At 45.5% G+C, this 13,576-nt stretch overlaps 1 protein-coding gene across 36 annotated transcripts in view; it reads left to right on the top strand.

The window, feature by feature from the left end:
• Cacna1c (calcium voltage-gated channel subunit alpha1 C) overlaps nt 1-13,576 on the top strand; it is a 529,265-nt gene that overhangs the window by 412,225 nt on the left and 103,464 nt on the right. For all 36 annotated transcript variants that reach the window (XM_031383153.1, XM_031383144.1, XM_031383150.1 and 33 more), the window contains 3 exons: nt 1,967-1,993; nt 9,747-9,907; nt 10,879-11,104. In XM_031383153.1, the coding sequence (XP_031239013.1) occupies nt 1,967-1,993; nt 9,747-9,907; nt 10,879-11,104 (414 nt within the window). The remainder of the gene's footprint in view (nt 1-1,966; nt 1,994-9,746; nt 9,908-10,878; nt 11,105-13,576) is intronic.

The raw sequence follows: 13,576 nt of genomic DNA, 5'->3' as shown, positions 1-13,576 counted from the left end.
AATTTCTTTCTCTGCCTGTTTATCCTTTGTGTAGAGGAAGGCCTCTGATTTGCTTGAGTTAAATTTATATCCAGCTAAATATTTGCTGAATATATATTTGCTGAAGTTGTTTATCACCAACCAGGCATTCTTAAGGATGCCTGAGCTCAGTACATCCTTGCCATGGAGAATAACCTGTCTGCCTGTCTCCATTTAGCAGCTAGCAAGCATTTCTTCCCCCATTAAACGATGGCTCTAGATAAAAGATGCTGCCCTGGGCCCTAGGTCCCCCTCCCACATACTCAGTTAACTTGTGATTAAACCCTGCAGCCTAGCAGGCAGTCTTGAGGGTGGGAAAGGGTTGTTAGTTAACAGTGCAGAGCAATCAAGGCACTTGGCTCAGCTTCTCAGTGCCCCGGAGATGTAATTATCTCATGCACGATGGCTTTGCCACCTGTCACATCTTCGGTTTTTTTTTTTTAATTAAAAAAAAATAATGAGAAGAGTTGATGTTTTCTTGTTCCGTGACATGGCTTGCTTTTTGCCTCACTGGGACAACATGGCTTCAAGCAATCACCTTCCAACATCCTACAAGGGTCTCTGATCATTGTCATTTCTCATTTGCATTCCAGTCTTTGTGACCATTTTTTTTTTTTACTTAAACTTATTTTGTTTGAGAATTTCATACATGAGTACTGTATTTACATAATTCCCACTTCTCCCTCTCCCCTCTCAACACCTTCCATATACCCCCACTCCTCACAATTTCATGACCTCTTGATCTTTAGTTACTATTGATATAGATTTGTAAATATATAACCCACTGAGTCCATGTGTTAGTGTTGCTCATGTGTAACGTGTTTAGGGCTGACCACCTAGTGTCAGGTAACCTGTCAGGGACCTCGTCCCTGGAGAAGACGGATTTGCCCTCTCTCGGCTGCTGGTCTGGGAGGGTTGTTTTCTGATTTTTTTCCCCATCCCCGTTGGAATGTCAACTGTGCATTGGTAGTCTTGTTCGTGGTCCTTTTGAGCAGCCTCACTCGACGTGCTATTCTGCCTCTATTCACTTTTCTCTTAGCTTCAAAGTTAAGCAGTCATGTACCTTCAAATGTTTGGGTTCCTTTCCCAAAATATTTTGTCACAGTTGCTTATATTCTCCTCTCCTCTCCTTTCTCTTCCTTCTTTCCTCCCTGGCTCCTTCCCTCACTTTTCCGTACTTCTCATTAACAATCCTCTCTCTTGACCTCTTCCCTGCTCCTAACCCTGAATAGCTTTCCTGGAATCTGTCCCAGATGAACTGGACAGTCTCAAAGCCTTCTCAAAGGTTCTGCCTTTCAGGACCCTTCCGATGCAACAGTCCTTCAAGGCAGCTGTCACTGGGACACCCTTCCTGTACTTCTGCCCAGAGTCACCATAGACCCCCCCAGGCTACACCCAACTTCAGCATGCACCACATCCCTTTAGAACCCGAGGTATTTGTCCTAATCTAGTGAATAGCTCTGAGCCAGGGAAATCATGTTTTCCCATTTCCAACTGCCTGCGGTGATTTGCATGTACCTCCTAATCCAACTCTGGGAGAGATCATGGCCGACCACCGTGAGGTCAGCACTTCCAGCTTTCTGGTGGAGGGATCCTCCTGTCTACAGGAGAGGCTGTCCATCTGCCATGGCTTTTCTCAAGGGCTATTTTTCTTAGTTCTTTATGGAGGTTGTGGGCAGATACAGTCCTCTCAGGATTTGTGTGCTCCCTCTTCCCAATGAGGATCACCCACACTTAGAAGATTCTAGATGTGTAGATGTCAGTTGGGTCAGCCACATCCAAATACACAGAGTGTTCTTGCTGCGGCATCATAACTTACCCAACAAATCCTTCCAGTGCCCACATATATACCTAGTGAACTCCAAATTCCCTTGGGATAGCTAACCACTCTTTGTGTGGAAGAAAATGAGTTCATTGTCTTTGTTAATATTTCCTTTTACTCTTTCAGCCACCGGATCTCCAAATCCAAGTTCAGGTGAGTGAGATGCAAGCCACTCCTCTTCCCTTCTGCCCCTCCTGCATACTCCCCAACTACTGTGGATGACCAAGGTAACTCTATTAGCTTGGATCCTCCTGGGATATAACTGTTTCCTTTTGTATGGGGGTTCATGGTTTGATCAAGGGAACTAACTCAAGGGTTGAGATTTGGCTTCTTCTGGGTAGGCTCTGAGAGGTCAGAACAAATATGTCTCCCTCCTGTATAGGAAAAAGGCAGTTTAAATGTGAGAACTACTACTTGACATACTTCACAACTTTGAGGATTAGAGACAGAATGTAGATTCTGTCAGTGCTTTGAGATGGTGTCAGAAACTTCCAGAATACCCACCCTGTGACCTGCCTTTGGCTTTACCTTCTGTACGTCTGCACAGACACTTGTTTCCTTCCTTCCCACTGCTCGCAGCTCCTTGCAGGTTTCCAGACGTTCTCTCCTCTCTTGCGCAGTGAGACTTTTCGCGGAGCTTTGCTGCCACCTAAATCACCATCTATGCTACCTGGAAAAGCCAGACTTGTCAAGCAGCTACAGGTTACAGCATCTGTGACGCCCTCAGCACACTCCCAGGGAGAGTAAATGGCAGTCCTTACCTCCTCCATTCCCATTTGCCTTCTCTTGCCCTTGTCCTTGCACTTAGCATACTCTAGTTATTGGCTCAAAGGTCTGTGGTCCCATTGAACTTTTGTCTGCACACTAGCATCTACTCAGTCCCTACTTAGCTACCCCACAGTTGAGTCCTCGAGCCCCCAAAGTGCTTGACCAGTTGTATATGTAGCATGGGAATGCAAATTTAATTCTACAAATCTTAGACAAACCCAAAAGTATTGGCCATTTATTTTCCTTAACATAGTCTTGCCTGCCCAGCCTCATCTCATATGTAGTGGGAGTGTAAATTATGCTAAACTAGTTCAGTGAAGTGTTTACCAATCATATTTTTAAGCAGTTCCTGAAGCTCATGTGTGCAGTCACTCAGAGTTCCATCTCCTGCCACAGCTCCTGTCTAAGGTGGATCTGGATACCCACGGGGAGGAGGGCCACAATCCCAGAATCAGGGTTTAGTGAGTAAGGTCTTGGAGTTCTCAACTCAAAATCCTCTTGACTCTTGCCATCTCTGACACATGAGCTAGTGTGACATATGGTAGGTCTATCTGGTTTAGACATACACTACTATGTCATATGTCCAGCCTTGCACTCCTCCAGCCTTTGAAATCTCCACTTCCTGTTCTTTGGCTCCCAAGCTCTGTGATCCACACATTTCCCCACACTTGACGTTGTTCACGTCTCTCATAGTCCCTAAATGAGCTCTGTGAGCCGGGAGCCCCAGGGTATATTCTTTCCCTCAGGCATCCAGCTCTCTGGGAACCAGCCAGATAGTGATAACTGAATTACTGACATTCTTGGCAGAGCCTTTCCACAAGCCCCAACTCCCTTGGCCCCCTCCCTGTGACATCCAGGTGTTTCTAAGCAGGTCCCTCTGAACCCATGATACTCAACATCCAAGCATTAAGATTAAGTGAGGACTCCAGTATTTGACACTGCTCCAATTTGACACACATCTTACCTCCCATGTTCTACTGGGACTAGAAAGTGCAGGCTTCCTTCCCCCTATTATTCTTTCAAAGCGAGGCCTCCTTAGTGGAAAAATCCAGGGTCAGATCTACCAGTACTGGCTTTTGTTATATGAAAGAGAGATCTAGAAACAAAAGAATCTTCTCTAGATTTTTCCCTCATCATCTCCTGCATGTGGAGAAATAGCTAGTGCATAATAAGGATTTAATAATATAGATGGCTAGATGGGTGGATGGATGGGTGGATGGATGGATCACCTGGTCTTGGTAAGACAATAGATTTGATAGGCATTCAAACGAAATGTCATATTTGACAGGTATATATTACTCTCAACAGTTCCACAGCCCCCACATAGTAATAGTAAAGAGATTAAAATTTGCAGTAAAAATATTTCCCAAATTCTATTCTTGCTACATGCCAATGAAGGAATCATAGATAAGTGAATGGATTAAACACAATCTGGAGACTTGAGACAATCCCATGTCTGTGGACACTCCAGAGTTATCAGGAAACTCTGAAACCTTCCTTTGAATTGGGTAAATCTATGGCGTCAGGTATGTCCTTGCAGATGATAATCTTTTGATCCTTGGGGCACCGTCCACTCTGCATCTCCCAGCCACGGGGCTCTAATTGCTCACTTTGATGAAGAGAGTGCCTCTCTCTTTCTGCACTTCCAATTCAAGAGACACACAGAAATGACCTTGCATTCACAAATGGCTTCTTTTCAGTTGGTTGGCACACTCATTAGAGATACCTGCAGACAAGCCTGGGCTGTAGACTCTGGGCTTAGAGAAGCACAGAGTCACAGCTCAGGAATGGCCTCAGCCATCCTTCAGATCAGGTCCTGGCTGGTATAGTAAACCTGCTTCTGTGTGTGTTTGAAAATTATCCTAATGGTCATGCCAAAGAAGTACAAAAGAACAGCAGGAAATGAAACCTTTTCATTTAAAACAGTTTAGTGAGAACACTGTAATTTCAACATGACTTAATGTAACGCGTTTTAGTGAGAGATAGCTTGCGTTCTTTTTGCCTAAGACTGTGCAACTTAGATGTACATTCTATTTACTGTATGTTGTGGTTTGGATTGGCCACATGCTGCTAGCAGCTGCCAGACAAGTGGACCCCAGCAGTTATATCACAAGCTGGCTAACCTGGATCGTTCAGTATGCTGATGGTAACTGATTATAAAATAGCTAAGGCTGGTAATGGATTGAAAATGCCAGGAGAGTTAGCAACATTTCCCAAATAGTTCTCTCAGTTGGGGAAACAGTTTAATAATGACAGTAATAGAATTTGAGCTTCAAATTGACCTATTTTAGGTGCAAGACTGGATGATGAAAAGTCATAGTTAGTTTTGAAAGGATGGTTGAACAGAGCTTCCCAGAGGTGGGGGGAGGGGGATATGAGAAAAATTAGATGATCCTTGGGTATTTGGGTAATTCAAACTTGCATGTAAAGGAAAAACAAAGAACTGGCCACGTTCAAGGCTCACTCTGCAGCATCGATCCAGAGAGACCTGTTGGTGTTTCTCTGAGCAAACCAAGCAGAATTGGGAGCAAACCTTATGGTGTTCCAAAATGTGAGGACTGTCAAACCTAGTCTTCAGCAACAACTGCCTCCCACTTAACTGCATTTCTACTCTGCCACAAACAACTAGGTCCAAACAAATCCCAAGTGTGCCCCAATCTCTAAAGGCCCATTCTCAGGCTTATTCATTAAAAAAAAAATTAATTTGGTGATCTTTATTCCCTGCCGTTTGTTTGTTCCCGGTTCTGTTGAAGATGGAAACGTAATCCCAGCTGCTAGACAGCCTGCCCAGCCCACTGTCCTCACAGCTCTGGCCTGTCAGCATTTGCATGCTAAGGAAACCAGTTGAGGAGCATTGTCCTTTCCAGCTAGCACCCTCCTTCCTAAGGCTGGAAGTTTTTAAACCTTGCCTTTTTCAGGGAGTTAGACCTAGAGCATGTCTCTGTGGCTCACACAACCTGTGCCTAATACTATGGATCTGTAACAAACACATGGGCCCCTGCCTCTTGTGCATCTCATTAGCTCATTGAAGGGTCAGGAGCCATACATTAAAAATTAACAGATAATACCAGGCAGTGGAAGCCCTCTGGCTGCCTCCACGGCTGCCTAAGATGTGATGTAGGTACACAACTGCAGAGTCCCCCAGCATGTAGCATTTGCACCTTCCGCTCTGTGCCCTGCCTGGGCCTTGTGCTGACAAGGACTGTGTCTATTAACTGTTGATATATTACCTTGTCCATAAAAGATATTAACTAAGCATTCTTTGACTGCGCAAACAAAATGTCATGTAGACGGGCTCTGCAGGGATGCCAGAGCCTGAAGAGCAGAAAGCTCGCTGCAGAGAAGCTGGGGTTTGGGTTAAGCCCTGAAAAGGGGCAGGAGCTAGGAGGATGGAAGCCTTTAGAGTTGGCAGGGTATTCTGTTTGGCTAAAAAGGGTGCAAAGCCCTGTGCTAGGACTGGGGGATGAAGATAAAATGAGCTGAGAGAGAGGGAGCAGAGAACAGTGGTAGCGACAATTAAGTACAGTCAACACTTTCACTTCCATCCGCCTCCCTTCCCCCCCTCCCCATCTCCCGGTTCTATATTTCTAGAGTAAATGACTTCTGGCTAATGCAAAGAGAACATGGATAGCAGGCAAATTTCTCCTCCCTGTCTTATCATGTAATTTCTATGTCCTCCGTGCATATGTAAACATACAAATAAATTTACACATTCTAATAAACTATTGCATTTATTATATAGTAGGAAGTGTTGCCAGGGAACCAGCTGTCAAACCTAACTGTATTTGAAGAGTAGGAGATGTACAATTATCCTTAAATACTTTCCCTGGATAGTAACTACCCCCATCCCCGCCACAACCCAAATCCACGTGACTCTCCAGAGTGGCTCTGCAGCAGCAGCCACACACACTTAACAGAGCCGGCAGAGAGCAGTTCTAGCCCAGTGTGATGAGCCAGACTTTACAACAACCCGTGTCCACGACTTCTAAATGTGAGAGAAATGGCCTTGATCAGATTCTCAGCATTAAACTGAGTCCAAGCCAGTTTCTACCTGTATAGGTAAAAACAACCTTGACTGCTTTGTAGCCTGCATGGCAAGTGTCAATGGTTTCCACAGTATGGGATTGTGTCTATTTTAAAACATATCTTTGCAACTAACATGTTTTTATTCTCCTATAATGTTAATACTCATAACCATGGGAAGAAGTAGAGGTGCGTCCTGATAACACAGGACTATGTAGTCTCAAGTTCTGGAAAACACAGAGATCACCTCTCATTATGGCTACCTGGGACTCTGTCGTAGTCGCTTGTCCCTCCACATGTTCCCGTATCCTCACACTGACATGGGGCATGGAGAGATGTTTCAAGCACCCTGAAGGACACTTGCAGACAAATGTCTGACTTCATGGTATCTCTTCTGTGCATAGTGAATTCTGCAAAGCATCAGCTAAGCTAAGTGTCCCCTGCAAAGCTGGGACATCCAGTGGAAGATGTATTGGACCAGAAAAGGAGATTAATCTATTTGCCCTAAACCCAAGTCCCCCTGGTAGTTCTCAGGGAGGAACTCAAGTTCCTAGATTTCCCCTGGCTCTTCCAGTCTCACTATAGAATTCAGTTAAGTCTTAGTAACAGGATTTTTTTTCCCATAGAACAATAGGAAGAAAAGTTATAGTGTTAGAGACATAGGTGAAACCCAGCTATCCCAGAAGGCAATGTGGGTAAGTGGAGAGAGCCATTCATATAAGGTTCTGTCTCCCTGGGACCAGAAAATGCAATCTACTCTTGGCACAGAGCTGATGATGTCAAAAAAAAGTCTCCCTTAAGGAGTAGGGAGCTGAGTTTGGGGACTGATGTTTAACATACCCAGCGAGTCCTATGCCTCACATCTGTCATGCTTGCGCATGGAACTATGTGACCCTGAAGGCCATTTTTGGTTTTTCAACTACTGTCCAAGTCTACAGAGAAATGACAACATGCTTCTATGATTATCTCTGGCCAGAAGACTACAGATAAGAGCGCATGACATAGACTTATTCAGAGTGTAGGACTGTGGTTCAATTTTACTGCCCTAAAATAGAAGGCTGGTTTTTTTTATCCTGGCTCAGGACAATACACACACACACACACACACACACACACACACACACACACACACACACACCTAAGGCTTTTATTTGAGTTCTTACTACTAGTTTTGAATCGTGCAATGATATTTTCAGTCTGCTCCTTTTCTCAGTGTCAGTCATGGTCTATCCGTGTTCCGTCCACTTATGGATGGCAGAATGAGGTTTGCGGGTCTCTGCTGCTGCAGGTGGGGCTTACCTGCTTGCTTAGAGGCCTAGACTAGAAAGGGTCAAGTAGGAATGATCAAGCGTATAGTGCAGATACCTGTGATTGTCTCACCAAGGTACTGCCTCAGTTGCTCCTGTCTGCTTTCCCACCCGAGCAGGGACTCTGCATGCCTGGTAATCTTTCTGCATACATGCCCAGATACCACCCTGAGTCATATTCTAAGCCAAATATCCTGCCCTTCTTACAGCTGTCCTCCCTTCCCAGAGCACCCCTCTCTGGCTTTTGGTTGACAGAAGGGTGCCATTTTGGTGCCCCACCCCTTTTGTCCCTCTCTGTCTTGAATTCCAGTCTCCCATTGGTTTTGTTTCCTCATCTGCTGTGTCCTTGCTGTCTTCTGCACCACTGATAAGGTTTTCTTACATTACCCCTAATCCAGACAGCTGGAGCTGCCTTCTTTGTTCTCCCTGATCTAGAAGCTCACTCTGTGTGTGTGTGTGTGTGTCTGCTGCTGTCATCTGATTGTGGAGTTCTTCCTATGGTGCATGTTGGCCTGGTGGTCTGTGGCCCAACTTCCACACTGGATTCCAGGCAGCTGTTAAATACAACATCCTCTGAGTCCCCAGCATAGCCATGTGTTTCATGGGGACAAACAGCGAAGCCCTCTTTCCTAGAGTCATAAAATGGAAGTGTCTCCTTAAATTATCCAGCTCAATGGTTCTCAACCATAATTACACATTAGAACAAGCTAGGGGATTTAGAAAGTACCACTTGCTATCTTTTTGGGTATTCGAATATACCCAGCACCCAGTTAATCAGTTGTCAATCAGATTGATCTGGTGATGAGGTGAGGTACTAGGGACGAGGTGGCCAGCTGGTTGTTAAAGCTTTCCTGGATAGTTCTATGTATAACCACACTTGAAAACCATTGACAGAGTCCTTGACCAAGAGTGCTGAAGAATGCTGTGTGAGTACAACTGAGCTTCAGGAGTTTTGCGTATGCCTGTTGGTGGGGAGGGAAGGGGAGTGAGTGTAGCCATTGTTCTAAACAGAAAATCCAAATGTTTGTCGAAGTCTCAAAAGATCCTACTACTCTGATGCAAAGCAACCTCTTTTTCTGTGTGTGACCTTAAGGATGCAGTGGAAGGGGCTGGGATGGGGAGAGCATCACCCTCTCTCTGCCTCTCTAGGATACTGGACAGGTTGCTCAACCTCAGTGGCCTTTAGTTTCCTCCTCAATATCAGGTAACACATGCTTGGCAGAGATACTTAAAGACTTTTGGAGAAGCCCTGAGGTGTTCCTAAAATACCTCCAAGAAGTCTTGATTCATAGTAACCATTTACTAGTTCTGTCATTGCTAGAGCCGCTTCTGCGCTTCCTCCTAATACTTGTCACACTGTTTCTGATAATGCATTTAAATACATTTAAAATAGTTGGAAACTCCTTTTTCTTGTGGTACTAGATATTAAGACCTAGGCTTATATGTGCCTGGCTTTACCACTGAATTGTATTCCCAGCTGAGAAAATAAAAGCCATCTCACTTGTCGGGCAACTTCAATGTCATGCTAATGGCTTATTTGTCATGTTATCCATGTTCACAAGAATCCTGTGAAGTTAGCCCTGCTCTGTTTCTAACTGAAGCTTAGAGCTGAAGGATGGATGTACCCAAGGCCACATAGATAACTAAACAGTGGAGCCCAGTTAGCTTGGTAGTGGCCTGATCATTCCACCGCCAGGTTGTGTAGTAAGACCACGCCAGTGACAGGAGAGATGTCACCTGTATGCTTTGGGCTAGCAGAAGTTTCCATCTCCCAGCCAACCTGTCTTTCCCTCCTTGGCCTGTTCCAGCCGTTACTGGCGCAGGTGGAATAGATTCTGCAGAAGAAAGTGCCGTGCAGCAGTTAAGTCTAACATCTTCTACTGGCTCGTGATCTTCCTGGTGTTCCTCAACACCCTCACCATTGCCTCCGAACATTACAACCAGCCTCACTGGCTCACAGAAGTGCAAGGTGAGCAGCCCCTGGCTGTGTCCTAGTTACTCTGGCTAACTCCGCTCTGGGTCCTCCTGGGAGGGTGCCAGGGAAGCAGCCAACCAGTGCTTCTTGGCCGGTGCCATGCTGCAAAGTCCAAGGGCCTGGAAGCTTGCAAGCCCCATATTAAAATTCAGGCTCTTCTCATAAACAGATGTGTCCCTTCAAGCATGTGATATGCCTCTCACCACGCCCCCCCCCCCACCACAGTCATCATTGAGTCCCAGTAGCAGGGCAGGAGCTGTTTCTTATCTGGCTATTTCAGACCCTCAGCAGGCAACTTCCCAGAAGAGGTTTTCAATTCCTCTGGCCCTTCTACAGGTAGCTCTACCCAGGCCATAATGAGATAAAGACAAGAATTAAACAGAGTCTGGACAAAGGACAGTATCCCCAGGAGCCACCCAAGGCCCTTGTCCTGCCCGGACTCCTATAGAGACACATGCAACCCATGTCCAAGCATCTCATCTGGGAGTAAGGCAGATGTAGCTCCAGTTATGGGAATCCTGGCAGGAGGCAGTCTTGTGGGAACAAGATACGGCGCAGATAGCCTGGTTTCTGCTTTGGCTATTGGCTTGGATGGGTCACTGATCCCTCTGAATTTCCTGTCTCACCTCTAAAGGCTTGGGTTCAATTAAAAAAAAAAAAAAAACAAGCAACAATACAAAGCCTCTCAGATTCCTATGGGGATTAAGGAGGGCAACATATGCTAAACATCTGATGTGTAGTAGATGCTCAGCATATGCTTCTGATGGTGGAAATTAAACCTAATTGTTCCTCCAGAAGTAGCTGGGAGAGGTCTCGTGGGAAGGAGGGGGAAGGGTGGATGGAAAAAGAGGGAGGAAGAGATGGGTCTTTTTCTCTCCAGATATGACAGTGACTTTTTTCTCTCCCCTTCCCCTTCCATCTTCTTCATGCCTGGCTTGGATCCCACCCCTCTTGACACCTGTTAGACACGGCCAATAAGGCCCTCCTGGCGCTTTTCACTGCAGAAATGCTCCTGAAGATGTACAGCCTGGGTCTGCAGGCCTATTTTGTATCCCTCTTCAACCGTTTCGACTGTTTCATTGTGTGTGGGGGTATCCTGGAGACCATCCTGGTGGAGACGAAGATCATGTCTCCCCTGGGCATCTCTGTGCTGAGATGTGTGCGGTTGCTCAGGATCTTCAAGATCACCAGGTATGTGACTCCTTCTTTTCCCTTTGGCTGTGAGAATCAGAAGTCTACTGGAAGGCCAGAGAGGATGAGGCTGATGAGGGAAGAGCTGCAATTTCTGGAATGGTCTAGCTTCTGATTGTATACAGCAAGTGGGGTTGTGGTTCATTTTGGAGGTGTGACACTCAGAAATGCCCTTGGCAGTCACTGCTGTCACTCAGCTTGGTTGCATTTATTCTCCTGGATTACTAGATTGTCCAGAGGTAGCCAGCCTGATGGCTTTAGGAAAGGATTGGGATTCAGTCTCTTCCTATCCTTGGCTTGACCAGCATTGATGTTGACTCAAGTGTAGGGTCATGAGATGGCTTTTGAACACTGTGGTATTATCAGTTCTAGACAAGAAGAAAAGGGCTTGGTCAGCATGATTGCTCCCCCAAATTATAGGCAAGCCCATTGTTAGAGATGCTATTCAAAACCAAATAGGGCAACAAAATAGTGAGGACCAGAGAGAACAGGGAAAACTAGGACTCTGGCACTCTTGGTGTGTATTAGCTACTTTTCTCAGTCCTGTGACCAAATATCTGATAAGAGCAGCTTTAAAAAAAGAAGGCTTTGTTTGGCACAGAATCCATCCAGGTGGGAAGATATGGTACCCAGAGTGTCAGGTGGCTCAGCACAGCGCCTCAGCAGGAAGCATAGAGAGCAGGGCTGCTGTCCGCTCATTTTCTCCTTTATATTCTCTGTGTCACTCCAATGTGTAAGTGGTGCTGCCCACATTCCAGGGCGGTCTTCCTGCTCATTTAACCCACTCTGCAAAAAGCCTCAGAGAGATGCCCAGAGGTTTGTACCCTACGTGATTCTAAATTTCCCCAAGTTAACAGTCAAGATGAACCACCTTGTGGTGGTGAATATGCATATGTGGTGAATGGTCTAGGGGCTGTGAAAAACAGCTACTGTTTCTCAATTAACCAAAAAAAAAAAAAAAAAAAGGAATACTGAGTGACCCAGGAACATTGCTTACGAGTATTTACCACAGCATTACAGAGTGATGTTTGAGCACTCACATTTATGATGTGAGTCAGAAAGCAGACGTGCCCCAAATGAGTGGATAGTGTAAAGGTAGTGTTTCCAGCCAACAGGATATCACTGAGCTTTAGAAAGGAAGTTTTTATATGTGGTGCCACGTGGATGAACTTTAGAAACATTAGGCTGAGTAAAATAAGCTATTCACAAAAAATAAACAAACAAACAAAGCACTGTTTGATTATACTTATTTGAAGTTCTTAGCCATACATTGGAATCTCTGAGGCAGAAAGCATGACGGTGGCTTAAGAGGGGAAGAGGGTTACTGGTTACTGTTTAAACGTCAGGTTTTAGTTTATAGGATGTAAAGAAACATAGAAATAGATGCTACACACTACTAATATATTTAATATCCTTGAGCTGTAAGCTTAAAAGTGGGTGAGGTGGTAATTTTGTATGTGTTTTAACACAATTTAAAAATTAGGAAAGGGTGGATGCTGAGGTAGCTCAGTGGGCAAAGGTGCTTGCCGCCAAGTCTGATGGCGTAAGTTCAATCCCTGAGACCCATGTGGCAGAAGGAGAGAACTGAGGTCTCTCACTTCCCCTTCTCCACCCTGGCTGGTAACTTATGGTCCTTTCTCTGTGTCTCTGAGGTCAGTATTTTAGGCTCCACATTCTTCTAGGCATGGCATAACGTAATGACCTCCAGCTCCCTCCACAACACTGCAAGACAGAATTCTATTCTTTCCTGTTGCAACCATCACTTTTAGTAAAAGAATGAAATTGACTGGAAAACTAGCTGAGGGCCTCCCAACCCTATGAACATCATTTTATAAAAGCCTTTGAGACACCGATCTGGTTGTCAGTGTAATATATATTGTGTAAAGTAGGCTGTGGTCAACTTACAGAAACATACTTAGGGCTCACTGGAGGGAGTCTTCCGGCCCATCTCCAGATAGAAGTCCCAGATCCCTCAGGAGTCTGCATTAAACCTGTCTCTCGGATTGTGTTAGGAAAAAAGGATGGAGACTGGTGCCTCTAGGTCAAGGACTAGTGTGTCACAATTCACACAGGGTGTTCCTCTGCATGAGTGGCCAAGCCCTAGGAAGCATCCCAGCTGTCACTATCATCCCAATTCTCTGGGCAGCCATCTGAATGCACAATACCATTGAGACGCCAGTGAGATGCACTTGCATGTAAGTTCAGTGCTGGTGAGCAGAGGTCTGGGTTTTCAGTGCAGTGCGTGTTATCACTGTTGTTAGGAAAGGACAGTGAGGTCGTGAGACTTCAAGTGTGTACCAGGGGTGCTGGCCATTTTGAAAGGCGGAGCTCTTAGTGAGCTCCCCTGGGATTCTAATGGCTCAAGAACCATGGCCACTGCTCATACTGCACTGTTAAAAAACAAAAAACTGGGGCTGGCGAGATGGCTCAGCGGGTAAGAGCACTGACTGCTCTTCCGAAGGTCCTGAGTTC

Source organism: Mastomys coucha, unplaced genomic scaffold (assembly GCF_008632895.1).
Source record: "Mastomys coucha isolate ucsf_1 unplaced genomic scaffold, UCSF_Mcou_1 pScaffold20, whole genome shotgun sequence".
In the NCBI taxonomy this organism is placed as follows: Eukaryota; Metazoa; Chordata; class Mammalia; order Rodentia; family Muridae; genus Mastomys; species Mastomys coucha.
This window is presented reverse-complemented; position numbering and strand designations above follow the sequence as displayed.